At 27.2% G+C, this 26,294-nt stretch overlaps 1 protein-coding gene across 11 annotated transcripts; it reads right to left on the minus strand.

Annotated features, from left to right (window-relative positions):
• Positions 1-270: 270 nt before the first annotated feature.
• On the minus strand, positions 271-26,197 carry LOC142232809 (uncharacterized). Of its 11 annotated transcripts, none has more exons than XM_075303494.1 (5): positions 26,098-26,196; positions 20,815-21,389; positions 6,330-6,614; positions 1,005-1,201; positions 271-613 (listed from the first exon to the last, which is right to left on the minus strand). In XM_075303494.1, the coding sequence occupies exons 2-4, from the start codon at positions 21,296-21,298 to the stop codon at positions 1,047-1,049; spliced, it is 924 nt and encodes a 307-aa protein (XP_075159609.1). In that variant the 5' UTR covers positions 21,299-21,389; positions 26,098-26,196; the 3' UTR covers positions 271-613; positions 1,005-1,046. The 11 variants fall into 11 exon arrangements, with proteins under 11 accessions (XP_075159609.1, XP_075159618.1, XP_075159611.1 ...); XM_075303503.1 differs by lacking the exon at positions 271-613 and having other exon boundaries at positions 762-1,201; positions 20,815-21,264; positions 21,331-21,389; positions 26,098-26,197; XM_075303496.1 differs by lacking the exon at positions 271-613 and adding an exon at positions 25,760-26,021 and having other exon boundaries at positions 762-1,201; positions 26,098-26,170.
• Between the last annotated feature and the right edge of the window lie 97 nt (positions 26,198-26,294).

Here is a 26,294-nt window from a genome sequence, read left to right on the forward strand (position 1 = left end):
TATCTATCATTTCCGTGATTGAAGACATTTCAATTAAAAAATTAATTGGATCAATTAATTTCGTGATTGAATCAGTAAATTTTTTTGTTTGTTTGTAGAAGTCCATATAAAGCGATTCCCATATTTTATTTTTTAAGGGCTTAACCCTCTAATGCCCCATTTTTTTTGCCAGATGATTAAATATTCAATGTTAGCGACACAAAAGCAAGAAAACTAAACAAAAAAAAATTATACGATAAAATTCAGTATACGCTGCAAAGCCTCTTGAACTGTTTTAACTAAGTTTTCTTTTTATTTTACCCATTTTTGTTATCTTAAGGTGTGTTTTACTAAAAGCTTCCTGATTTAACAAAGACCGCCTAAAGGCGGGTTTGGGTTAAGAAGCCAGATGAACCTTGGCTGAATGCATTTTTTCACTGTTAATTTATATGTGATCTTCATAAATGCGGGATGAGATCCCCAAACTGATCATATTCCAATTTTTCTGGGGTGTTCGGTAGCTCCAATTTGCGATTACTACTTTTTTATTTTTAGGATGGTTGGATACTCCACAATCTAAGACTTCCAAGGCGATGATTCTTTAGCATAATTTCGCAGTCCTCTCTGCGATGAACTGAAACATAATCAAACAAAAAATATAATTAAAAACAACATCAATAAAGTTAAGATTTTGTAACAGCTTAAAGCCCGGTATTTAAGCAACATGTCATTTGCTACAACTGTAGCTACATACCGGACTTTAATATCAAAACTACAAATACTTTCATTATAATTCAGTTTATTTGTTTTTTTTTCCATTGAAATAAAATAAATTCATTTACAAATTTTTCCAAATCATATAGTGAATTCACAGATTATTTAGTAATACCAAAATCTATCAAATATACACTAAACTTTAATTATAAGGTACACATTTATAATTTACATCTAAAATTATTCTTTCATAGAGTGAATATTATATATAATGTTTTCAGAGTCTAGAAATCTGGCAATTTTTTTTATACCTTCTTAGATTTAAAAGACTTTGTGGTGTTCGATTTGTCATGTCATGATTGCGACTTAACAAAATTGTATAAACAGCCACCATGAAGATTAGCAAATAATGTTACATCATCAATACAGTAAACATTTTCCTTGTGTTCTGGAGGTTCTGTGATTTGTAGCGAATGATGGTTAGGTGGTGGCTTGGAAATGATCATGTCTGTAAAACAGAATAAGAAAACGAAAGAAAAAAATGCAATCATATGCAACGTGGGAAATAAATGTACAGGGGTTAGAGATATTTTTGATCTTATGCCGGTTGTCGAAAGCATTCATATTTCTGTCACATCCCATAAAAAAATATATATCCATGTGTTATTGATATCCAAATTTAAATCGATTTTAAACTATCTACATTAGACTATTCGATTCAATAGTTGTGGACAAATTTCACTAATCGACTTCCAATGGACAAAAACGAATTTCAAAATTCGATAATTGTGGAAAAATTTCACCAATCGAATTTCAATGGACAAAAACGAATTTCAATAACAACTTTATGAAAGTTTTATGAAACACTTTTATTTTTATACGATTGGCTGGCTATGGCATGCCTAATGGGATAACGAGAGAATCGGGACTTCTTCATATTTTTTGTAATTCTTGTTCTAGTGAACAATTCGATTTTTTTAGGGTTTTAAAATATTACTGCCCAAACGATTTCTATGAACAAAAACAAGTTTTTTTTTTTTATATATATTCTAACCCTGCGCTAAACTTAAAAGCTTTTTAAATGTGATCAGCAAACATTTTTACTATCTGCCTTGAATTGATTAAAAAATGCACGGTATTTGCTAAACAACGTTATTCTTTATACAAAAAAAAACCTCTCACGATCGTGTAAATTTTGTCCAATTTTGGAACGTGTCCACTTTTAATGTGATAATATAGCAAAATTGTCCAGCTTTAAGAAGTATTCGATTTTCAGAGTGTCTAATTTTGAGAGCTTTTACATGTTCGTCTAATTTTTCTTAACATTTGGGGGATATCCACTTATGAGAAGTTGATTTTAGTATAATTAATATAGCAAACGTTTCACGAAAATTGTTCAATTTTGACAAATGTCCGTTTTTCAGAGAGTCCACGTTTGAGAGGTTTCACTGTGTATTTTTATTAAGATAAAATATGTTTTGGGGAAATCGAAAAATTGCTATGATCGAAATTATAGTTCGCATTTATAGTACATTGAAATCTCTGAGAAGTGGACACCCATGGTCACCCAAATGTTGTCCACATTTTGGAGGTGTTCTGTTATGAAAGTGTGTTCTGAGCACGGTTACCACCCGTGCCAAAAATAATCTACCAAAATTTGAAGAAACATTTAACAAAAATCTACCAAACAAAAAAAATCAAAATTTTATTTCTATAGACAATTTTGTCAAAATTTTATTTCTATAGAAAATTTTGTCAAAATTTTATTTCTATAGAAAATTTTGTCAAAATTTTATTTCTATAGAAAATTTTGTCAACATTTTATTTCTATAGAAAATTTTGTCAAAATTTTATTTCTATAGAAAATTTTGTCAAAATTTTATTTCTATAGAAAATTTTGTCATAATTTTTTTTTATAGAAAATTTTGTCAAAATTTTATTTCTATAGAAAATTTTGTCAAAATTTTATTTCTATAGAATATTTTGTCAAAATTTTATTTCTATAGAAAATTTTGTCAAAATTTTATTTCTATAGAAAATTTTGTCAAAATTTTATTTCTATAGAAAATTTTCTCGAAAATTTTATTTCTATAGAATATTTTGTCAAAATTTTATTCCTATAGAAAATTTGCTCGAAAATTGTATTTCTATAGAAAATTTTGTCAAAATTTTATTTCTATAGAAAATTTTGTCGAAATTTTATTTCTATAGAAAATTTTGTCAAAATTTTATTTCTATAGAAAATTTTCTCGAAAATTTTATTTCTATAGAAAATTTTGTCAAAATTTTATTTCTATAGAAAATTTTCTCGAAAATTTTATTTCTATAGAAAATTTTGTCAAAATTTTTATTTCTATAGAAAATTTTGTCAAAATTTTATTTCTATAGAAAATTTTGTCAAAATTTTATTTCTATAGAATATTTTGTCAAAATTTTATTTCTATAGAATATTTTGTCAAAATTTTATTTCTATAGAAAATTTTGTCAAAATTTTATTTCTATAGAAAATTTTGTCAAAATTTTATTTCTATAGAAAATTTTGTCAAAATTTTATTTCTATAGAAAATTTTGTCAAAATTTTATTTCTATAGAAAATTTTCTCGAAAATTTTATTTCTATAGAATATTTTGTCAAAATTTTATTCCTATAGAAAATTTGCTCGAAAATTGTATTTCTATTGAAAATTTTGTCAAAATTTTATTTCTATAGAAAATTTTGTCGAAATTTTATTTTTACTGAAAATTTTGTCAAAATTTTATTTCTATGGAAAATTTTGTCAAAATTTTATTTCTATAGAAAATTTTGTCAAAATTTTATTTCTATAGAAAATTTTCTCGAAAATTTTATTTCTATAGAAAATTTTGTCAAAATTTTATTTCTATAGAAAATTTTGTCAAAATTTTATTTCTATAGAAAATTTTCTCGAAAATTTTATTTCTATAGAAAATTTTGTCAAAATTTTATTTCTATAGAAAATTTTGTCAACATTTTATTTCTATAGAATATTTTGTCAAAATTTTATTTCTATTGAAAATATTGTCAAAATTTTATTTTTATTGAAAATTTTGTCAAAATTTTATTTCTATAGAAAATTTTGTCAAAATTTTATTTCTATAGAAAATTTTCTCGAAAATTTTATTTCTATAGAAAATTTTGTCGAAATTTTATTTTTACTGAAAAGTTGGTCAAAATTGTGTTTCTATAGAAAAGTTTGTCAAAATTGTATTTCTAGAGCAAATTTTATCAAAATTTTATTTCTATATAAAATCTTCGACAATATTTTATCATAAATTTATAGATTTTTAATTTTTATAAATTTATTTCTATAGAAAATTTTGCCGAAATTTTATTTCTTTTATTTCTATAGAAAATTTTATTTCTATAGAAAATTTTGCCGAAATTTTATTTTTATTGAAAAGTTGGTCAAAATTGTATTTCTATAGAAAATTTTTTCAAAATTTCATTTCTATTGAAAATAGTGTCAAAATTTTATTTTATTGAAAAAATTTTCAATAATTTTTTTTTTCGTTGCCGATTATCGATTTTTGTCCGAATGCCGAAGCCGATGCTTCGGTCGAGCTCTACTGTGGTATTTGAGTTGGAGATTAAACGATTCATACCGAAGATAATCCTATTCATGCTTTCGACAACCGTTATAAGAGTTTTTAGGCGATAAGTGAAGAAGAAAACAAGACTAACTATAGCTCTGTACATCGTAAATTTTAAATAGCAGTTTTTTCATTTACTACAAAGATATTAATTTGTTTACAATCTAATTAAAAGTACCAACCGTGTACATATTTTGGAATTTCATTTGATATAATTGGATGTGGTCATATCTAACTATACAGCGAATGATCCGATGTAAACCATTTTAGGCACATTTATTTTTGGGTCTAGAAAAACATCGGATTTAAATGTTGACAAAATTTCAAAACTGGGCACCAAGAATTTTTGAAACAAAAAATTAAAAAAGAGATTGACAAAAGTTAACTTGATTGCTAGGAATATGTAAAACGACTTTCATCACAACAGGAGAGTTGATGATTAATATTTTGTAATATTAATGTCACTTCATAAAATTCGACTTCCTTGGATTTGTTTTGTTATTACTACTATTTTGGAATTTGTCTTAGTTTATTTTAATGTTGATGCGTCCATGCACCTTATTTGTTTATTGAGCCATGATAATTATTATATATATATATATTTTTTTTATCTTTCAAAATTCTTCATTTAAAAAAGTTTCTATACATAGTACATATTTTTACCTTCGAATCATTTCCAACATTGTTTGTACATTTGTAATGCAATCTAAGTAAGGAATAAATTTTAGTATTCTATATAATTTGCACTTATTTTTAGGAAAGTATACATGTATTACAAATATATATTGCTTGATATTTTTTTCTTTAAGTTGTGATATATGTTTTTTTTGTGTTTGTTAAAAATATAAAATTATATTGTTTGTTACATTAAGTACATAAAAATTAGGTACATTACAGGGCAAATAAAAAAATAATAATTTGCCAGCAAATTAAAATTAAAAAAAAAATAAATCTTATACAAAATGAAGAAATTTGTATACAGCAAAGCAATTAGAAAAATAGAAGAAAATTAAATGAGAAATGCAATTTCAAAATTTTAAAATTCAATTTCTTTATAAACCATGAAATATACAAATACAAAATACCAACGCATTTGTATACAATTTAAATATATTTCGAACATTTCCTCCCAAAAACGGCCGAAATAGTATTATAAACTGTAATTACCACCCAGTGGAATATTGCAATATAACAAAAATGATTCATCAACGATCAATACGAAGTGGTGTCGTCTACCACAATGCGATATAATTTGTCTATATGTTGAAGAAATAAATATTTCTGTTTTGGCGATCACGATTCATACATTTTACTTAAGGAGGGGAAGGCAAAATATAGGCGAATATATTTTCATTTACCCAAATGTTAAAGCAAGACCGAATATTCAAATTTCGTGTCCCTATTTTTTTGGATTTTTCTGGATTTGATTGAAAATAAAACTTGATGACGTTTTTTTTTTGCTTTCTGAAAAATAAAATCAATTAAAGCATTCGGTATAAATATTTCATTCTTAACTTGCTTTAAATTATAATGTCAAGGCACTGGGCTCTCAAAGAGTGTCCTCCAATGTCTTTATTATACTGAAAATCGCTCTGAGCTTACTGAAACATTCCTATAATAATAACAAATTTCAACTTTTTTCGAGTCCAAATTAAAATGGAAAGTAATAATCGAACATTTCCCCAAACAAGGGAGTGATTTTCTGGTACTTTTCCAAACCTATTCGAATGGTAGTTATTTTGTAATTATATCTACATAAACTTTTTTTCTCTTGAAAATAAAAACAAAAAACTATATATGAAACGAATATAAGTAGCACGAATAATTGTAGCAGAAATAGTAGTTTTGTTTTCTTATATACAAAAGAATATGAACATTTCTTCAAATGCGTCTTGTATTTTTTCCCCGTGTAAATTTGGTCCGTGGTGGAAAACAAGACGATCCATGAATATGTTTTGTAAATAAACACTTAAATCATATGAGATAACATGCAACGACTGACGTCGCGATTGGCACGATGCAAGTGACCTTGATAGTGGTGTTGCTGCGGCTGATTATGTAGTTGTGTGGGAGGCTGATGTGCTTGCATTTGAGATTGTTCGTGCTGCAGCTGCTGCTGCTGTTGTTGTTGCAATTGTAGGTGTAAACTGCCTTGTTCATATTTCCCAATACAATTGCTATTATTAGAGCTGTGGTTGCTGTATGTGTTGTTTATTGCTTCATCTACCTCTTGTTGCTGTTGTATACCTTCTTCGGTGGTATCCATTAAACATGATTGTGTGGCAATTTGTGTTGAAGGCAAGGAAAAGAAATCTGCAATGGAAAAACAAAAGCAATGCTTTAAAAAAGTATTTTGAAAAGTAAAAAAACAAAAGAAACCAAGTAAACGACCCATTCGAGAGAGGCATGATATATAGTACAAAGGAAATTGACCAAAGAGTCTCATATGACTTTAATTAATATTTGGACAAAATAACATAATAGCATAAATCGAAAAATATAAATATTATATTAAATACATGTCTATATTTATGAAAGCTTCCAAATGCAAACATCCACTATTCAAAGTCGATTTGACAAAATTTTCTATAGAAATAAAATTTTGACAAAATTTTCTATAGAAATATAATTTTGACAAAATTTTGACAACATTTTCTATAGAAATAAAATTTTGACAAAATTTTCTAAAGAAATAAAATTTTGACAAAATTTTCTATAGAAATAAAATTTTGACAAAATTTTCTATAGAAATAAAATTTTGACAAAATTTTCTATAGAAATACAATTTTGACAAAATTTTCTATAGAAATAAAATTTTCACAAAATTTTCTATAGAAATAAAATTTTGACAAAATTTTCTATAGAAATAAAATTTTGACAAAATTTTCTATAGAAATAAAATTTTTGACATTTTCTATAGAAATAAAATTTTTGACATTTTCTATAGAAATAAAATTTTGACAACATTTTCTAAAGAAATAAACTTTTGACAACATTTTCTAAAGAAATAAAATTTTGACAAAATTTTCTATAGAAATAAAATTTTAACAAAATTTTCTATAGAAATAAAATTTTGACAACATTTTCTGTAGAAATAAAATTTTGACAAAATTTTCTATAGAAATAAAATTTTGACAAAATTTTCTATAGAAACAAAATTTTGATAAAATTTTCTATAGAAATAAAATTTTAACATTTTCTATAGAAATAAAATTTTGACAAAATTTTCTATAGAAATAAAATTTTGACAAAATTTTCTATAGAAATAAAATTTTGATAAAATTTTCTATAGAAATAAAATTTTGACGAAATTTTCTATAGAAATAAAATTTTGACAAAATTTTCTATAGAAATAAAATTTTGACAAAATTTTCTATAGAAATAAAATTTTGACGAAATTTTCTATAGAAATAAAATTTTGACAACATTTTCTATAGAAATAAAATTTTGGACATTTTCTATAGAAATAAAATTTTGACAACATTTTCTATAGAAATAAAAATTTGACAAAATTTTCTATAGAAATAAATTTTGACAAAATTTTCTATAGAAATAAAATTTTGATACAATTTTCTATAGAAATAAAATTTTGACAAAATTTTCTATAAAAATAAAATTTTGACAAAATTTTCTATAGAAATAAAATTTTGACATTTTCTAAAGAAATACAATTTTGACAAAATTTTCTATAGAAATAAAATTTTGACATTTTCTAAAGAAATACAATTTTGACAAAATTTTCTATAGAAATAAAATTTTGATAAAATTTTCTATGGAAATAAAATGTTGACAAAATTTTCTATAGAAATAAAATTTTGACAAAATTTTCTATAGAAATACAATTTTGACAAAATTTTCTATAGAAATAAAATTTTCACAAAATTTTCTATAGAAATAAAATTTTGACGAAATTTTCTATAGAAATAAAATTTTGACAACATTTTCTATAGAAATAAAATTTTCACAAAATTTTCTATAGAAATAAAGTTTTGACGAAATTTTCTATAGAAATAAAATTTTGACAACATTTTCTGTAGAAATAAAATTTTGACAAAATTTTCTATAGAAATAAAATTTTGACAAAATTTTCTATAGAAACAAAATTTTGATAAAAATTTTCTATGGAAATAACATTTTAACAAAATTTTCTTTAGAAATAAAATTTTTCAAAAAATTTTCATTGAAATACAATTTTTCAAAAAATTTTCCATTGAAATAAAATTTTTCAAAATTTTTCTACAGAAATAAAATTTTTCAAAAATTTTCTATAGAAATAAAATTTTTCAAAAATTTTCTATAGAAATAAAGTTTTGAAAAAATTTTCTATAGAAATAAAGTTTTGAAAAAATTTTCTATAGAAATAAAATTTTGACAAAATTTTCAATAGAAATAAAATTTTCTATAGAAATAAAATTTTGACAAAATTTTCTAAAAAATAAATTTTGAAAAAATTTTCTATAGAAATAAAATTTTGAAAAAATTTTATATAGAAATAAAATTTTGACAAAATTTTATACAGAAATAAAATTTTAACAAAATTTTCTATAGAAATAAAATTTTGACGAAATTTTCTATAGAAATAAAATTTTGACAACATTTTCTGTAGAAATAAAATTTTGACAAAATTTTCTATAGAAATAAAATTTTGACAAAATTTTCTATAGAAACAAAATTTTGATAAAATTTTCTATAGAAATAACATTTTGATAAAATTTTCTATGGAAATAAAATATTGACAAAATTTTCTTTAGAAATAAAATTTTTCAAAAATTTTTCATTGAAATACAATTTTTCAAAAAATTTTTCCATTGAAATAAAATTTTGACGAAATTTTCTATAGAAATAAAATTTTGACAACATTTTCTGTAGAAATAAAATTTTGACAAAATTTTCTATAGAAATAAAATTTTGACAACATTTTCTAAAGAAATAAAATTTTGACAAAATTTTCTATAGAAATTAAATTTTGACAAAATTTTCTCTAGAAATAAAATTTTGAGAAAATGTTCTCTTTGATGGTTAATTAAACCACCTAAGAAAACATCTGGAATATATTTGATTGCATTATTGATTCACACAACGAATCTTTCACACTTACAACGTGAATAATAAATAAATCGTATTGTTTCTCAAACCAGAAACTTTGGTCAACACCTCTCCTAGGCTATAAAACATATAACATTTATAAATAGAGTTCTATACAAAAATAGTCCCAATGAAAAAAAAAGCTTGTGTAAGAGAAATTTACTTGACTGATTTTTGTTGTTAAATTTTCTTAATGTGGCGTGCTGTCACTTCTAGCAGCACCACCACTACATTTACAGTAAACACAAAAATAAAATGATCACTTAATTATAATTATGACAATTTAAAATAATGAGAACATATATCAGCTATACATTTATATACAAAAACTGTTTTATTAACAAATTTGGTTAAATTGTTTCAAAAGTATTTTTTTATTGTAGTACAACCAAAGGCCACATACCTGCCTTAAAAATCTTTTCTTTGCATCTGGCCCTTAAACCTGGTCTCTCACTCGCACAAATAGCTTTAATTGAGAATCAACTATATGATGAAGATCCTTTATTATTGAGATGAAAATTGAGTCAAATATTGGTTTTTACAAAATTTTATTTCTATAGAAAATTTGATCAAAATTTTATTTTTAAGAAATTTTTATTTCAATAGAAAATTTTGGTAAAATTTTATTTCTATAAAAAAATTTTATTTCTATAGAAAATTTTGTCAAAATTTTATTTCTATAGAAAATTTAGTGAAAATTTTACTTTTATAGAAAATTGTATTTCTATAGAAAATTTTGTCAAAATTTTACTTTTATAGAAAATTTGTCAAATTTTACTTTTATAGAAAATTTGTCAAATTTTTATTCTATAGAAAATTTTGCCAAAATTGTATTTCTATGGAAAATTTTGTCAAAATTTTACTTTTATAGAAAATTTTGTAAATATTTCATTTCTAGAAAATGTTGTCAAAATTTTATTTCTATAGAAAATTTTGTCAAAATTTTATTTCTATAGAAAATTTTGTCAAAATTTTATTTCTATAGAAAATTTTGTGAAAATTTTATTTCTATAGAAAATTTTGTGAAAATTTTATTTCTATAGAAAATTTTGTCAAAATTTTATTTCTATAGAAAATTTTGTCAAAATTTTATTTCTATAGAAAATTTTGTGAAAATTTTATTTCTATAGAAAATTTTGTCAAAATTTTATTTCTATAGAAAATTTTGTCAAAATTTTATTTCTATAGAAAATTTTGTCAAAATTTTATTTCAATAGAAAATTTTGTCAAAATTTTATTTCAATAGAAAATTTTGTCAAAATTTTATTTCTATAGAAAATTTTGTCAAATTTTTATTTCTATAGAAAATTTTGTCAAAATTTTATTTCTATAGAAAATTTTGTGAAAATTTTATTTCTATAGAAAATTTTGTCAAAATTGTATTTCTATAGAAAATTTTGTCAAATTTTTATTTCTATAGAAAATTTTGTCAAAATTTTATTTCTATAGAAAATTTTGTCAAAATTTTACTTTTATAGAACATTTTGTAATAATTGTATTTCTATAGAAAATTTTGTCAAAATTTTACTTTTATAGAAAATTTTGTAAAAATTGTATTTTTATAGAAAAGTTTGTCAAAATTTTTGGTTCTATAGAAAATTTTGTCAAAAGTTTTGGTTCTATAGAAGCCACCGTGGTGCAATGGTTAGCATGCCCGCCTTGCATACACAAGGTCGTGGGTCCGATTCCTGCTTCGACCGAACACCAAAAAGTTTCAGCGGTGGATTATCCCACCTCAGTAATGCTGGTGTCATTTCTGAGGGTTTCAAAGCTTCTCTAAGTGGTTTCACTACAATGTGGAACGCCGTTCGGACTCGGCTATAAAAGGGAGGTCCCTTGTCATTGAGCTTAACATGGAATCGGGCAGCACTCAGTGATAAGTGAGAAGTTCACCAATGTGGTATCACAATGGACTAAGTGAGCCTGATACTTCGGGTTGCCACCTAATCTAATCTTGGTTCTATAGAAAATTTTGTCAAAATTTTATTTCTATAGAAATTTTTGTTAAAATTTTATTTCTATAGAAAATTTTGTCAAAATTTTATTTCTATAGAAAATTTTGTCAACATTTTACTTCTATAGAAAATTTTGTCAAAATTTTTTTTTCTATGTTGTCAAAATTTTATTTCTATAGAAAATCTTGCCAAAATTTTATTTCTATAGAAAATTTTTTCAAAAATTTATTTCTATAGAAAATTTCGTCAAAATTTTATTTCTAAAGAAAATTTTGTCAAAATTTTATTTCTATGGAAAATTTTATTAAAATTTTATTTCTATAGAAAAAATTTTTCCAAATTTTATTTCTATAGAAATTTTTTTCCAAATTTTATCTCTATAGAAAATTTTGTAACCTGAGTTTATCTACCATTCAAAACAAGAATTCAATTGACACATCACCAATAACATTTCTTCAAATATTCGTCATAAATGTACTTTACTGTATAATATTGGTGCCAATTAAAACAATGTTGCTGTTAGCGTCAGCATATCCACCACCAATGCATTCCTCATGACCCACTTGGAACACATACACACTCGTACTACATAAATGTGAATAAAAATAGTGTCTTTATGTGTTCTGACATCTACGCTGACGTTGCGTTTATTATAGTCACCTAAAGTTCGCCGTTTAAGAAACATCAAATACATATAAATGCCATAGCAGAGCAGACAGGCTGAGCTGTCGGTCGAAGCTAATGTAATGCTGATGCAGCGATGAATGGTTCGAATTGTGAACATGCAAAATACTTGGCGATTATAAAATATTTAGAAAAAGAGGTGATCGCAGAGAATGAGACTAATATGAAGATTTCATAATAAAAAGAAAACATGTCAATATCTAAACTATATATTGAAGGGAAGGGCAAAGGATATGCCTGGGTTGAATTATATTTTTCCAAAAGAGACAAAAGAAGCTTTTCTAATATTAATAGGTGAAGACCGTTAGGTTAGGCTGAAAAAGGAGCAGAGTCATGTTATACTATAAAGACCTTATTCATCTTGTTCGACAGTTTTCCAATCTAATCTTTCCAATTTATCTAGTTAAAGACCTCAGATTACTCAACGTTTTGTCTTTGTATCATGTCTTCTCCAGTATGGTTCGTGATATTTTCGGTTATTGCTCTTAAAGTCATTGAACTATATCCGTATTTGACAATATATTCACATTTAAGGACCAAATACAGTATAGGTTTCTATTTATAATCCCAATCTAGGACAAGAAAAACAAACAAATGTATGACTTCCCCACTAAAATCTGGATATACAAACCTAAGTTACGAATGATATACAAAGTCCTTTTGTTCCATGTTATAATGAAGTTCTTTAACAATATTCACAAGTCTGTTTCTTAAATATGATAACCTCTGCCCACTTTGAAAATAACAGGTAATATTATTCAGAGATAACAATATAGAGCACTCACTTTATATAGTTTTAAAAAATATATAAGTGTATAAAATTTCTTCGAATAATAGAAAAAGTATCCACCTGAGTTTAGAAGATGATGGTAAAATATCCCCGGACTATTTAACCCTGCTGTTAGGTTGTTGTTGTTCTCTTTGCTACCTTAAAATGAGTATTTGTTACTTTTATTGACAATATATGCTATTACCCAGCAATAAATTTGGAAGTTCTTCTAAAGGTACGACATTACAATAACTTCCAAAGATGACCTCCCAAAACTGTTCTTTATTTTATCTACAAAGGAAGTTCTTTTAATTAACATTTTCTATAGAAATAAAATTTTGAAACATATTCTATAGAAATAAAATGTTGAAAACATATTCTATAGAAATAAAATTTTGGCAACATATTCTATAGAAATAAAATTTTGACAACATATTCTATAGAAATAAAATTTTGACAAAATTTTCTATAGAAATAAAATTTTGACAAAATTTTCTATAGAAATAATATTTTGACAAAATTTTCTATAGAAATAAAATGTTGACAAGACTTTCTATAGAAATAAAATTTTGACAACATAACCCATAGAAATAAAATTTTGACAAAATTTTCTATAGAAGTAAAATTTTGACAAAATTTTCTATAGAAATAAAATTTTGACAAAATTTTCTATAGAAATAAAATTTTGACAAAATTTTCTATAGAAATAAAATTTTGACAAAATTTTTATAGAAATAACATTTTGACAAAATTTTCTATAGAAATAAAATTTTGACAAAATTTTCTATAGAAATAAAATTTTGACAAAATTTTCTATAGAAATAAAATTTTGACAAAATTTTCTATAGAAGTAAAATTTTGACAAAATTTTCTATAGAAATAAAATTTTGACAAAATTTTCTATAGAAATAAAATTTTGACAAAATTTTCTATAGAAATAAAATTTTGACAAAATTTTCTATAGAAATAAAATGTTGACAAAATTTTCTATAGAAATGACAAAATTTTCTATAGAAATAAAATTTTGACAACATAATCCATAGAAATAAAATTTTGACAAAATTTTCTATAGAAGTAAAATTTTGACAAAATTTTCTATAGAAATAAAATTTTGACAAAATTTTCTATAGAAATAAAATGTTCGACAAAATTTTCTATAGAAATAAAATTTTGACAAAATTTTCTATAGAAATAAAATTTTGACAAAATTTTTTATAGAAATAAAATTTTGACAAAATTTTCTATAGAAATAAAATTTTCACAAAATTTTCTATAGAAATAAAATTTTGACAAAATTTTCTATAGAAATAAAATTTTGACAACATATTCTATAAAATAAAATTTTGACAAAATTTTCTATAAAAAATAAAATTTTGACAAAATTTTCTATAGAAATAAAATTTTGACAAAATTTTCTATAGAAGTAAAATTTTCTATAGAAATAAAATTTTCGTGTTTTGTTTTTTATTGTGGTTTTGTACTTCAATCATATTTGTTGCTTTGATCTCATCTTTAAAACCATTGTGCTGACTAAACTACAAGAGTAGCTTAACCAACAGAGGAATAGAATGTTTGTCAAATTTATTTGGGCAAAGCTCTATAGACTGCAAGATGGTTGGATGGACGCACGTTTCGGAATTACCACATTCCTCATCAGCATCCTCTACTTGCAGCAAAACTATCAACCACCAATTATCAGAATAAATTCAGGCAGTTCATTAAACCCAACAATGAACCACACTTGAACCTTTCGAAAAAATGTTTTGTACGATAGCCGGCTTATGCCGAAGGCCGGCTATCATACAAAACCTTTTTTCGGAAGGTTCAAGTGTGGTTCATTGTTGGGTTTAATGAACTGCCTGAATTTATTCTGATAATTGGTTCATAGACAAAAATTTCAATAGAAGTAAAATTTTGACAGCATTTTCTATAGAAGTAAAATTTTGACAAAATTTTTTATAGAAATAAAATTTTCCCAAAATTTGCGAAAGAAATAAAATTTTGATAAAATTTTCTATAAAAATAAAATTTTGACAACATTTTCTATAGAAATAAATTTTTGCAAAAAATTTCTATAGAAAAAACATTTTGACAAAAATTTTTATAGAAATAAAATTTTTACAAAATTTTCTATAGAAAAAAAATTTGGCAAAAGTTTCTATAGAAATAAAAGTTTGACAACATTTTCTATAGAAATAAAATTTTGACAAAATTTTCTATAAAAATAAAATTTTAACAACATTTTCTATAAAAATAAAATTTTCCCATTTGGGAATTTTTGAAAATATTTGAGGTCCAATGTTTCAGACAAGCATTAGGATGCATTAAAAATTATAAAAATTGGTTATTTGACAAAATATATATCACAAAATTTGTTAATTCACATCCAAAAAACTGAGCTCGAATCACACCTTATGAAGTGATGCAAATTCAAATGGTGGGCATCCGTCCTATGACAAACCCTTGTTAAATTCATCGCTTCTGCGCCAATTTTGCACCATTTCCGGAACCAAAAAGGACATTTTCACTAATGTTTTGGCGAAGCGTGTTTTGCTGGGTATATGATAGACGAAATGTTTTTCGATTAGATTTGCAAAAAAAAACTTGTTGCAAATGTAGCATTTTATATTCGATTTAGATCGGATGTAGCTAAAAATTCCCCGCTTTCGAGCCCTCTGTAACTTTACATTGTTTTCTCTTGTTTAGTGCGTATCATATTATACAACTAAAACAAATTAATAGTTGCTGCAAAAACTCTGGTCTCGTGCGATTCCGATCAGCTGGGTGCACTCACATAAACTGCAGATATCTTTTATTTTTGCTTATAGTTTCTAAATTTATATTTGCAAGTTTTCATTCATAAAGTCTTTTATAAACTCAAATTCGGGGAAAAAATTGTCCCCAAATATTGTGTTCTTTCAAGCGCAACTTTCATGCTTTGCATATTTATGTTTACCAAGGTATCCTGATTTAAGTCCACCGATAACCAAAGCTTGGTGACACTTTTTTCTCTCCATTTGTAATCAAATTTGGTACTAACGTAATTTTTCCATGTACTCTGTCCATGTCAGAAAGATATTGTCGTGAGACCAAAATTTCGCGAATGCGAATTTTGCTTAGCATTTTCTCTGGTATAAATTTTCTGATACAAAGTTTCTTTCCCTGTCCAAATGTCAATAAACTTATCAATAAAGTCGGTTTGTCCTCATTGATGAAAAAATAACAAACTTAAGATGTAATTGGGATTTTCTATGACAAAATGCGGTATGGACCAAATGGTCCCTTCACCTAAGATTACCTAACAGTGCAGGGTTAAGAGTACTTAAGCCTTATACATATTATTTTTCTATAGTGTATTATTTCTAGCGTGTAAACAAATTCCGTTTTTCTTTTCTCTATAAAATGATAGGACATACATCGAAAACTGTGAACAAAAATCTCCATATTTGATAATGGATAAAAAAGCTGTTGGTCTTAGTAACTCCAAACCAAATATAATGGTTTATTTCCAATATGCTTTATAAAAAAGAACATTGTCCCACTTTCCATTACATCAAGTGTCTTGAAGAAAAAGCAACTAACTATTTTCTTTTGATATGTAGGGTGTAACCAAATCAATATGTTCATCCCTATAGGAATTATTAGTTGTCAGAAATCTATTGATAACGTATCCATTTTACAGCTACAATGCCTTTGTTATATGATTTTATCAGTCGCATTCATTGAAACAGGTAATTTGGGTTAAAATATGTATGGTATGTGTACTTCAGATGTCTCCTCAAATCAGAGACCTAAAACAAATAAAAAAAACTGATAAAACATACCGGAGAAGTGTGAGAGTCAAAATTATGAATTTGAACTGATTAAAAACTGATACGATAACTATACGTGATCACATAGGGCTGCATTTTTTTAAAACTTCAATTAAAAAAAGCTAGGTTTTTGACCTATATTTACGAAAATGTGAACACAAGGGAAACAAGCTGCTTACCTTCCTAGCCTACACCATTAAACAATGGTTAATTATATCTATGGGAATAATTAAGACATTTTGCTTCCTATGTGGTAGTTGAAAATTATATGTTTGAAATTTCCCAATAGGTTTGTTGTCGTTACAACTCTGGCGGTAAAGGCATACACAAAAACATTTTAATTTCTATCAAACATTCTCATGTGAGTAAGTTATTAACATCATTGTTACAATGTGTATATGCCGCCTTAGGCCTTTTTTATATTCGGTTCGTTTCTTCCGATGATAATTTATACAGCCGCTTTAATCATCTTTTGACTTGTTCATTTAGTTCATGGAGTTACCAACCGAAAATTAAACTCGCAATGAATACAAAATGAAAAGAAAATAATGTTGACCTTCAAAATAAAAAGAAATCATAAAAGCTTCTTTTTTTTTTGAAGTGTGAATGGTGGTGGTTATAGTATTTTTTGTTTTCTTTTACACCACAATGTTAAATAAACGCACAAATTGTATACATAATTTTATTTGTACGATTACACAAAGACGCTGACTCTTTTCCGTGTACATTTTTTTTTTTTTTTGCTTTGCCAGTTTGTTGGAACCAGTTCGGAATTCCCATTGTAAAACCTATAAACATAACAAAAATTGACTAAGCTATTACTAAAAAGCACGTGCATATGGTGTTGGATCCATCAGGTTGCCAAGAGTCAAAGAAGAAATGTCAAATACATCATATGGCATGGGAAAAGATTTATTGTAATGTAGAGTTAATGATGATTATCTAGTTCAGGGTTAACAGGTAATATCGGTGGCGAGTTCACCTCTTATTTACAATAAAGGGTAAGACAGAGGAAAATATATATGAACCAAAAAAAGCTTTTACACTTTTTTTCAAGACTACTATTCATAATTTTTGTGGTCATCGAAAGCGATATAAACTATTTGAAATTTTTGACAAAAATAATACTCGAAACAAAACACAATTTGATCGGGAAGGAATGAAGAATATCATCAAGAGTTATTCAGGCTCTCCCTTGGGACTCGTATTTAAGAAGGCCTTCTTGCACGGTTACCACAGTTGGTAGAATTCTATCAAAAATGGTAGATTTGTTACTGTTTGGTAGATTAATAGAATTTTTGATGTTTTGTTAGATTTTTCAAAACAATCCTCTACAAATATTCTATAGAAATTAAAGTGTTGACCAAAACTTTCTATAGAAATAAAATTTTGATAAAATTTTATTTCTATAGATATAAAATTTTGACCAAAATTTTCTATAGAATAAAATTTAGACAAAATTTTCTATAGAAATAAAATTTTGACAAAATTTTCTATAGAAATAAAATTTTTATTCTGATTATTAATTTTGTTCGGCTTGAGGTCATAGAAACAATCGATTATTGATTTGGTTGATTATTGATTTGTTTGATTTTCTACAGAAATAAAATTTTTACAAAATTTTCTATAGATATAAAATTTTGACAGATTTTTCTATAGAAATAAAATTTTGACAAAATTTTCTATACACACAAAAAAATTTCACGAAAAATTTTCCAATTAAAATTTTAATTGAGTTTTAAAAAATATTCAATTAAAAACTTAATTGATTCAGCAAATGTTTTAATTGAAACAAAAATCAATCACAAAAATAATAGTATCAATTAATTTTTTAATTGGATCAATTAACTTTTTAATTGACCTTCAATTAATTTTTTAATTGATACTATCATTTCTGTGATTGAAGACATTTCAATTAAAAATTAATTGGATCAATTAATTTCGTGATTGAATCAGAAAAAATTTTTTTGTGTGTAGAAATAAAATTTTGACAAAATTTTCTATCGAAATAAAATTTTTATTCTGATTATTAATTTTGTTCGGCTTGAGGTCATAGAAACTATCGATTATTGATTTGTTTTAATATTTATTTTGACCAAAATTTTCTTTAGTTAAAATTTTGACAAAATTTTCTATAGAAACAAAATTTTGACAAAATTTTCTATAGAAACAAAATTTTGACATAATTTTCTATAAGAAATAAAATTTTGACAAAATTTCCTATAGAAATAAAATTTTGACAAAATTTTCTATAGAAATAAAATTTTGACAAAATTTTCTATAGAAATAAAATTTTGACAAAATTTTCTATCGAAATAAAATTTTGACAAAATTTTCTATAGAAATAAAATGTTGATAAAATTTTCTATAGCTATAAAATTTTGACAGAATTTTCTATAAAGTAAAATTTTGACAAAATTTTCTATAGAAATAAAATGTTGACAAAATTTTCTATCGAAACAAAATTTTGACAAAATGTTCTATAGATATAAAATTTTGACAAAATTTTCTATAGAAATAAAATTTTGACAAAATTTTCTATAGAAATAAAATTTTGATAAAATTTTCTATAAAAATAAAATTTTGACAAAATTTTCTATAAAAATAAAATTTTGACAAAATTTTCTATAAAAATAAAATTTTGACAAAATTTTCTATAGAAATAAAATTTTGACAAAATTTTTTATAAAATTAAATTTTGACAAAATTTTTTATAAAATTAAATTTTGACAAAATTTTCTATAGAAATAAAATTTTGGCAATTTTCTATAGAAATAAAATTTTGTTATAATTTTCTATATATATAAAGGGTGATTCTTTTGAGGTTAGGATTTTCATGCATTAGTATTTGACAGATCACGTGGGATTTCAGACATGGTGTCAAAGAGAAAGATGCTCAGTATGCTTTGACATTTCATCATGAATAGACTTACTAACGAGCCACAACGTCGAATTTTCAGTGAATGGGCCCTAGAAAAGTTGGCAGAAAATCCGCTTTTTTATCGACAAATTTTGTTCAGCGATGAGGCTCATTTCTGGTTGAATGGCTACGTAAATAAGCAAAATTGCCGCATTTGGAGTGAAGAGCAACCAGAAGCCGTTCAAGAACTGCCCATGCATCCCGAAAAATGCACTGTTTGGTGTGGTTTGTACGCTGGTGGAATCATTGGACCGTATTTTTTCAAAGATGCTGTTGGACGCAACGTTACGGTGAATGGCGATCGCTATCGTTCGATGCTAACAAACTTTTTGTTGCCAAAAATGGAAGAACTGAAATTGGTTGACATGTGGTTTCAACAAGATGGCGCTACATGCCACACAGCTCGCGATTCTATGGCCATTTTGAGGGAAAACTTCGGAGAACAATTCATCTCAAGAAATGGACCGGTAAGTTGGCCACCAAGATCATGCGATTTGACGCCTTTAGACTATTTTTTGTGGGGCTACGTCAAGTCTAAAGTCTACAGAAATAAGCCAGCAACTATTCCAGCTTTGGAAGACAACATTTCCGAAGAAATTCGGGCTATTCCGGCCGAAATGCTCGAAAAAGTTGCCCAAAATTGGACTTTCCGAATGGACCACCTAAGACGCGGCCGCGGTCAACATTTAAATGAAATTATCTTAAAAAAGTAAATGTCATTGACCAATCTAACGTTTCAAATAAAGAACCGATGAGATTTTGCAAATTTTATGCGTTTTTTTTTAAAAAAAAGTTATCAAGCTCTTAACAAATCACCCTTTAGATATAAAATTTTGACAAAATTTTATGTAGAAGTAAAATTTTGACAAAATTTTCTTTGGAAATAAAATTTTGTCATAACTTTCTATAGAAGTAAAATTTTGACAAAATTTTATTTAGAAAAAAAATTTTGACAAAATTTTCTATAGATATAAAATTTTGACAAAATTTTCTATAGATATAAAATTTCGACAAAATGTTCTATAGAAATAAAATTTTATTATTTTTTATTAGTATTTGTGGTATGAGTGGCAACCGGCACGGTTGTCATTGCTCTAAAATAAATTAAACAATTGTTTAATTTCGGCTATTTTTAATGTAATCCTACTCTGATGTACATGTCTATATACTGTGTAGAGTTTTCTTGCCATGGAGGATTTGTATTTCCAATTATTAATAAAAAAAAGAGAATTTCGATTTTTTTTTCTTAAATCGTTCGATGGGTTATTTCCATTACCATTTCACTTACCATTACAATATTCAGCAATGTCATCATCATAGCGACATCGTTTGGCTACTGCAGCTTTATCACAGAATACAGAAGCGTTATTGGCGTCAACGAAAAAACGTTTTTTGCAACGAGAAGCAGGTTGTTGCTGATGAAATGCTGCAGCTAGAGTCGTTGTCGTCCCATTAGCATCATTTGCCATAAAATTGTGTGTTGCCGATGTATTGTTGTTATTTGTAATATCGATGTTGTTGTTGTTATTGTTATTATTGTTATTTAATTCGATGTCATGTGCAGCATTTATATAGGAAAATCCATAGTATCCATTCGAGGAGATATGTGTCATATTTGTGGTGGGTACATGTGGAACAACACGTGGATCAAAAGGATTCATCATATGACGATTATGATGAGAACTAGTTTCAAATTCCAAAGAGGAAGCCGACGTGGGTAGAGATGATGATGATCCATCTGCAGCCCAAAATTCAAAATTTGTTAAAACCATATTGGTGGTGTTTCCGTCTAAAGAATATTTACGTAGTTTTGTACAGTACAGTGATGATTGACGTCGTAGTCTTCAACCGACGAAGAGCGAGCTATGCATTCGAAATAAACCAAAAAAAAAAAAACAAAAAGAACAATAAGTATTATGGAAAATTTTAGACTTGAAAAGTCCCACGAATATTTTTAAACAAAAAAAAACATGATGTGGTCAGAAAACACACAAAGTCATGAACAAACAGAGAACAAGTAAAAAAAAATCAATTTACAGTGAGCAGAAAATGTCAAGATGTACATGGTAATTTCTCAAAACACACAAATTATTAGTGCCTATTTTTATATTATTTATTGACTTATTCACTTATAATTACAAAGAATTGGTGAAATAATAATAAGCATTTTAAGTTTGCTTAGGGTGTATTGAGAAATGACCATTGGTACTATGACTTTTGTTGCTCACTGTACATTGACAAGCCAATGAACCTCCGACACATAATTTCTTTGGAGCTTCAAAAATCACGATTGTAAATAAAATTGATTGGACTTTAGGCAAAATTTATTCGAGAATTGTTTCAAATTTCCCATTGCGGTATTTTTTAGACTTGGACAACAATTGTTTATAAGAAATACATGGGATAGCTGTATAATCGGCACGAAACAGGAATTTTCGTAAGAGCTGCATACCTGGCATAAAAGAAAATAGAATTTGTGAATTTTGTTAGTAATTCGAAATTATACTCTGACTACCATGGAATCGTTATCAATGGTAATACAGATACGCAAAAAAAGGGATTTCTTTTTAACGAATTAACTAAAAACAAATGGCTTGAGAGATCAATCGACGCAAAATGCGGTTTATGTATGGACTAATCACGATTTTTTATCAACAAACCACCTTAAATATTTCTTTGAAAGAGCGATATTACTACATATACAACTAAATTGATTTTCAAAGAATTTGCAAATTTGGTTCTTCCCATCATTGTCCATTTGGTCGTTTTTAGTTTTACGTATGTTGGTTCATGCAACTCCAGCCGAAATTTCCGCTAGCCATAAGAAATGCATTGCTATGTATTTGCTAACATAAATTACGTGAAGCGGTATTATCGAATATTTACATTTTGCTCCCATAAGTAAAGGGTGATTCTTTTGAGGTTAGGATTTTCATGCATTAGTATTTGACAGATCACGTGGGATTTCAGACATGGTGTCAAAGAGAAAGATGTTCAGTATGCTTTGACATTTCATCATGAATAGACGAACGATCTGCCACAACGTCGAATTTTCAGTGAATGGGCCCTAGAAAAGTTGGCAGAAAATCCGCTTTTTTATCGACAAATTTTGTTCAGCGATGAGGCTCATTTCTGGTTGAATGGCTACGTAAATAAGCAAAATTGCCGCATTTGGAGTGAAGAGCAACCAGAAGCCGTTCAAGAACTGCCCATGCATCCCGAAAAATGCACTGTTTGGTGTGGTTTGTACGCTGGTGGAATCATTGGACCGTATTTTTTCAAAGATGCTGTTGGACGCAACGTTACGGTGAATGGCGATCGCTATCGTTCGATGCTAACAAACTTTTTGTTGCCAAAAATGGAAGAACTGAACTTGGTTGACATGTGGTTTCAACAAGATGGCGCTACATGTCACACAGCTCGCGATTCTATGGCCATTTTGAGGGAAAACTTCGGAGAACAATTCATCTCAAGAAATGGACCGGTAAGTTGGCCACCAAGATCATGCGATTTGACGCCTTTAGACTATTTTTTGTGGGGCTACGTCAAGTCTAAAGTCTACAGAAATAAGCCAGCAACTATTCCAGCTTTGGAAGACAACATTTCCGAAGAAATTCGGGCTATTCCGGCCGAAATGCTCGAAAAAGTTGCCCAAAATTGGACTTTCCGAATGGACCACCTAAGACGCAGCCGCGGTCAACATTTAAATGAAATTATCTTCAAAAAGTAAATGTCATGGACCAATCTAACGTTTCAAATAAAGAACCGATGAGATTTTGCAAATTTTATGCGTTTTTTTTTAAAAAAAAGTTATCAAGCTCTTAACAAATCACCCTTTACATTGCAAACCTGTCTTATTGGCGTTAATATAGATTGTTTACATTTTGCTCCCATAAGAAATACATTGCAAAACTGTGTTAGGTTAGGTGGCAGCCCGATGTATCAGGCTCACTTAGACTATTCAGTCCATTGTGATACCACAGTGGTGAACTTCTCTCTTATCACTGAGTGCTGCCCGATTCCATGTTAAGCTCAATGACAAGGGACCTCCTTTTTATAGCCGAGTACGCTTTGAAACCCTCAGAAATGTCACCAGCATTACTGAGGTGGGATAATCCACCGCTGAAAAACTTTTTAGTGTTCGCTCGAAGCAGGAATCGAACCCAAGACCTTCTGGGTTCGTTGGATCCCTGTGTTATCGGCGCGTAAACGAGATTTCCCTATACCTATACAGAACTTACAGATTTATATGGATCATTTCGTGAGACCTTTTCATTTCGGATGCAGGAGTAAAAAACAGTCCCGTTTTCCTGTAAGCCCGGTATACACATCTAATGAAATTTCCGCTAAACATAAGAAATACATTGATCCTTTTGCTGAAGAAAATCCCGTAAATGTTGTTATCGATTGTTTACATTTTTCTACGATAAGAAACACATGACAAAACTGGCACGCTGACGAAATTTTCGTCGGGCTTAAAGCACAGTATGCATTAGAGGCCTGCACAAATGTATTTGGCAGGCAAATACCAAATGGTGTTTACGGCCAAAGTCAAGACATGAGAGTATAAATGAGAGTACAAATAGTATTTGTAACCGAAGAAGCTCTGAGCAAATTAAACATAGTGTGTATTTATTTCAACAAATACTCGTACTTCCAATATTTGCCCTGATCCCGCAAACTCAAATACTCTCTTTGCAAAGGCAAAATGCATAAACACATTCATCGATAATGAATAAATAACACAAAACAACATCAAATACTCGGGACACGAAGCATAGCGACCGAGTATTTCTAGAGATTCATCTTTTTGCTTTGCTATGCTTTTGTGGTGCATTTGTTAGTCAGAGTTGCCAACTTGTAGGAAGAAAAAGTGGTATTTTTTGACTGTGTTTCGATCAATTACATTCATTTTTATACCCTAAATAGTGGTCAGGGTATAATAACAACAAAAACAAAAAATGTGCCTACCAGAAATATTGATTTTAGACCCCATAAAATATATACCGATCGACTCTGAATCACCTCCTTTAATTAAATGTTATTAATCGAAATGCAAAGAAACTTAATTTAAAAATAACGAATGTTGGTTTATTAGTTATTTAAACATAAAGGTACCTATGTTATATATCAAAATTCAAATAACATAATATGGTTGTCTTTTCTATGCTTATTGAAAATATTGCGATTTTGGAGTTTTATATTTACATGCAGCGGCAAAATAGGCGGTAACACTAATGGAGAGAATTCATATGTGAACCGTTATATTTTCATTGTTAGTTGCTGGTGCAATAGTCTGAAAATAGTCAGTTATTAGTAGTAATATTACCAGTTTAAACCAAAAAATATTTAGGAATTTGATTACCACCGCAATTACCATCAATCTCCCTGCTTTCAGCTATAAAAGCATTCGTTTTATTGTGATATGGCATCCCTACTTGACATTATATTGCTCTCTTCTGCTTCTCAGTTTCTCCTTCTCTCACTTACTCACAACTCCAAACAAATGGTGGTGGTTTTATACATTTTACTAGCGTGGAGATGGAAATACAATAGGTACACCATATAAAACTTGCAAATACGCGAGATGTGTGTAAGTTTGCAAATGCTGAATATGTAAATAGTGTTTGGCGTGAGTTTTTGTATTTGTACACACAAGATAATAGTTCATGTGTAGGGAAAAATACAATGATTTGCGGGAACAAATGAGAGTAAACAATGACCCTCAATAGACAAAAATGTCTTGATATGTCTTATAAGACGTCTTGTGCAGGCCTTTAGTATGCATATATAACAGAAAATTTGATATCCGTACGAAATGCTAGCGAAATTTTCGTTAAGACGATGTTATCGATTGTTTATATTTCATGCCAAAAAAGGTCATAGTCCTTAGTCATGTATATTGTATACATAAAACAAAGTAATTAATGGGCTTTGGTGAAGACGATGTTACCGATTGTTTACATTTATCCCATTAGAGGCACAGTCCTCCACTAGTCGTTGTTTGCCATGTATAGGGTATGCACTGTATACACTGTACTTCATTAAATGTACAACTGTACTGTGTAAGCAGCGTATTGCTGCTGAGACTTTAACACCCCCTTCCGAATAACCGGCAAAACATTGTTTCAATAAACGAAAACGGACACACACAATTACACACTCCACTGTATATTGCAGAAACACATCTACAGAATCGCGACATTAAAGCAAAAATCCATTGATCTCACCACCTTTAATTATTTCAAAACGACGAGAAATATACCGATTTGACGTCGCTGTATTTTATGTTTTTCGGTTTTTTGCTTCTTGTGTTTCTCTGCTAATTAATAAAACCAATTCAACTCTGAGTTTGTTGTCATTCATGTCTGTATGTACGTTTATCCACGTGTTTGTATGTAAGACTGTGTATAATAAAACAAACAGAACACCTTCAATTTAATTAAGAGTAACGTTTTGTACGGTTTCGTTTTGGCATGAGAAAGGTGACGTTAGCTGTTAAAAATAATAAATTGTTTCATTCAAGTTTGTTTCTTCCTTTTTGTATGTAAAAAAAAACAAAGACGCGTACTTTTGTTGTTGTTATTGTTGTCGCAACCGCTTCTTCCGTTAAACACCCAATCGACCGCTCTGCAGCTTGTTTTATGATAGACTAACTAAAAGTGTGTTGAAATTTGCTATGGCACCACAAATCAGAGATGGTAAAAAGGAATGGTGAATAGTGCTGCCAACATTTAAGCCCATCACACTAGGAAAATTATTAAGGGC

The sequence above is a fragment of the Haematobia irritans genome, chromosome 4 (assembly GCF_050003625.1).
Source record: "Haematobia irritans isolate KBUSLIRL chromosome 4, ASM5000362v1, whole genome shotgun sequence".
NCBI lineage: Eukaryota > Metazoa > Arthropoda > Insecta > Diptera > Muscidae > Haematobia > Haematobia irritans.